The 3,805-nt window shown below is 36.9% G+C and overlaps 1 protein-coding gene across 1 annotated transcript; it reads right to left on the reverse strand.

Annotated features, from left to right (window-relative positions):
* Window positions 1-381: 381 nt before the first annotated feature.
* On the reverse strand, window positions 382-2,058 carry LOC129320374 (uncharacterized). Its single transcript, XM_054965825.1, has 3 exons — window positions 1,716-2,058; window positions 742-1,316; window positions 382-624 (listed from the first exon to the last, which is right to left on the reverse strand). Exons 1-3 carry the CDS (start codon window positions 2,056-2,058, stop codon window positions 382-384), a joined length of 1,161 nt encoding a protein of 386 aa, XP_054821800.1.
* Window positions 2,059-3,805: the final 1,747 nt, after the last annotated feature.

Raw genomic sequence — 3,805 nt, forward strand, 5'->3', positions numbered from 1 at the left:
ATGAATTTAAGGAACGTCTTTTGTGTGATGCTAGCAAATGAATTTGCTTCTACCCATTTTGTGAAATAGTCAATCGTGACAAAGATAAAGCGATGTCTATTCGAAGCTTTTGGGTTAATTGGACCAATAATATCAATTCCCCACGTTGAGAATGGCCAAGGTGATACCAAATTATGTAATAGGATTGGAGGAGCATTTATCCTATTAGCATAAATCTGACATTTGTGGTATTTCTTGACATGCTCAAAGCAATCTTTCTCTATTGTTAACTAGAAGTAGCCATATCTTTGAATCTGTTTGGCCATAGTGTGACCATTCACATGCGTGCCACATATGCCCTCGTGTACCTCAACCATGATTTTCTTTGCTTCTTTCGAACTTTTAAATCTGTTTGGCCATAGTGTGACCATTCGCATGCGTGCCACATATGCCCTCGTGTACCTCAACCATGATTTTCTTTGCTTCTTTCGAACTCACACAGCGAAGTAAGGTACCATCATAACCCCTCTTGTATAAAACATCTTTACTGATAAAGAATGTCATAGCCAAATGATGAAGGGTTTTCTTTTCATTCTCAGTCATTCCAGTTAGGTATGATCTCTTAGTGATATAGTCCTTAATATCCTGGAACCAAGGATATTCTTCTTGACCGTCTTCAACATTCAGACAGTATGTTGGAAAGCTTCTAGCTTCTACTTGAATGGGTTGGACATGGACTCCACAATCAAGTTAGATCATTACTGTTAAAGTGGCTAAAGCATCAATGAAACAGTTTTTATCTCGAGTCAAGTGATGAAAGCTAACAACCTTAAATTGCTTAATCAAATCTGTTAGGAGTTCTTGATAGGGAAACAATTTTACATCCTTTATTCTCCATTCTCCTATTACTTGATGAATAATGAGAGTTGAATCACCAAATACCTTCAAACACTGTATACCAAGGGTAATAGCTGCTCGAAGACCATTAACACAAGCTTCATATTCTACTATGTTGTTAGTACAATCAAATTCTAATTTGATGGCCACTAGAAATTGTTTTCCTTCTGGTGAAACGATCACCGCTCCTACCCCATTTCCATGCATATTGGTGGCTCCATCAAAATACATTTCCCATTCTTTCTCTTTATCATTTCCTTCATCATAACCTTCTTCTATAGTGCATATGCCTTCATCAAGAAATTGAAAATCTAATGGTTGGTCATCCTTTAAAGGATTATCGGCCAAGTGATCTACTATCGCACTACCTTTAACTGACTTTTGCATCACAAGCTTTATATCATATTCAGATAGTACAACTTGCCATTTTAGTACTCTACCTGCAATGTGCGGGCTCTTAAAGATGTACTTGAGTGGGTCCACTCGCGAGATTAGCCAGGTAGTATAGTAAATCATGTATTGCCTTAGCCTTCTAGTTGCCCATACTAGTCCACAACAAGTTCACTCAATCATTGGATAACGAGCTTCACACTCGTTAAACTTCTTGCTCAAGAAAAAAATTGCTCTTTCCTTCTTTCCAGAATCATCATGTTGACCTAGCATTGCTCCCATTAAGCGAGGTAAAGTTGCCAAGTAAAGGATTAGTGGGCGATCTAGTGATGGAGGGACTAAAATTGAGGGATTTAACAAATAATCTTTAATTTTATCAAAGGCCTTTTGACAATCATCATCCCATGTCTCCTTGCAATTTTTCTTTAACAGCTTAAACATCAGTTCACAAGTAGCTGTTAGATTGGCAATGAATCTAGCAATGTAATTCAATCGTCCCAAGAAACTTCTAACTTCTTTCTCTATTTGGGGAGATGGCATTTCTTGAATTGCCCTCACTTTATTTGGATCTACTTCTATCCCTTTACAACTCATAATGAATCCCAATAACTTCCCAGAAAGAGCTCCAAAGATGCATTCGTTAGGATTCAATCTTAGCTGATATTCATGCAATCTCATAAATAGCTTTCTAAGGACTCCAACATGACTCTCATTCTCTACTGATTTAGCTACCATATCATCTACATATACTTCAATTTCTTTATGCATCATGTTATGGAATAGTGCTACCATAGCTCGTTGATAAGTTGCCCCAGTATTTTTCAAACCAAAAGGCATCACTTGATAACAATAAGTTCCCTATTAGGTTGTAAAGGTTATTTTCTCTTTATCTCTTTCATGCATAGGGATTTGATTGTACCCTGAATAACCATCCATAAAGGAATAGCGATAGCTTTGAGCAGTATTATCGACCAATACATCAATATGGGGTAATAGAAAATTATCTTTCAGGCTCGCATTATTTAAATTATGATAATCAACACACATTCGAATTCGACCATCTTTTTTAGGAACAGGAACAATATTTGCCACCCATTATAGGTAAGTTACTACCTCCAAAAATCCTGCTTATAACTGCTTTATTACTTCTTCTTTTATTTGCAAGGACACCCTCGTATTCATTCTCCTTAACTTCTGTTTCTTAGGGTCAACCTTGGGAAGTAATGGTATTTTATGAGAAGCAATGCTTAGGTCTAGCCTAGGCATATCTTTATAAGACCATGCAAACACATCTATATATTCTTTAAACAACTCAATCATTTGTTCCCTTTCAGGATTATCTACTATTTTGAGCATTCTTTGATCCTCCTCGGTTCCCGTATTAACCATCTCAATCACTTCTTCATGTGGGCATATTCTCTTATCACCCAATTCAAGCATCTTAGAAAAAGTTTAGATTATGTCTTCATCATCAGACTCAAAATAATACATATAAGTGGCAATGAGTGAATCATCTTTATAGGGTTTATTAACCTCTGGGTGAGAGATGGGATCAGACGAAATAAAATCCCTGGATGATGAATATGGAATAAGATAAAAATAAGGAACAGGAATGAAATGGGGAAAAATGTATTAAAGTAGATAGGGTGGAATAAAGAGATAAACATGAATGCAATTGAAATTTATTTTCATAAATTACGTGCATTAAAAGTTTGCATTAGAGAATACCCAAGATCTATTACCTAAACCTGGGCTCAAAAGTGGATAACAAAATAGGAATAACATAATTGAAACAATTACTCTAAGCTAATGACATCATTAGCCTCTTCAAACTCCCAATTCGCCAAAACTTTGCTGGAATCATCGATTGCAATTGAGGCACTTGTTCCACATGCTATATCTTTATTAGAAGAGATCATTGAGACAGTTGGTTCACATATCACCTTGGACGGGCCTGGGAAGGATTCTTTGATGTGTGGAATCTCCAATTTACTAGCCTTTTTGCCTTTCGCCAAACTTGCTTTATCTTCTATCTGGTCTTCTAGGGTAGGCTCATACCCTAACCCTTGGCGATTACAATTATCCAAAACCTTCATTGGACACATAATTCCTTGTAAATGAGAGCCTAAACCTTTCCCTGGCATAAACCCACTCTTCGTCATGATTTTAGCCACAACAAAATTGATGTTATGAGTATTGTCACAAATACCCTCAACCTTTAAGCCTTAAAAGGAAACTCCATGATCCTTCTTTGTAGCCTCAATATAAGGGACTGAGCTTGGTTTGCTCACCATGATTTCCTCCTCTCTTTTAATTGCTATAATTCCCCTATCACTGATGAACTTAACCTTTTGGTGTAGGGTAGAAGGAACAGCCCTAGCAGAATGAATCCATGGCCTTCCTAGCAGCATTGTGTAGCTTGGATCTATGTTCATGAGTTGGAAATCCACCTTAAACATGCTTGGTCCTATCTTCAGGGAGAGACAAATAGATCTTAATACTTCTCGTCTTGATCCATCGAATGCTCTTACCATAATAT

This window comes from Prosopis cineraria, unplaced genomic scaffold (genome assembly GCF_029017545.1).
Source record: "Prosopis cineraria cultivar Desert tree isolate PC_DT_omini unplaced genomic scaffold, ASM2901754v1 PC1, whole genome shotgun sequence".
In the NCBI taxonomy this organism is placed as follows: domain Eukaryota; kingdom Viridiplantae; phylum Streptophyta; class Magnoliopsida; order Fabales; family Fabaceae; genus Prosopis; species Prosopis cineraria.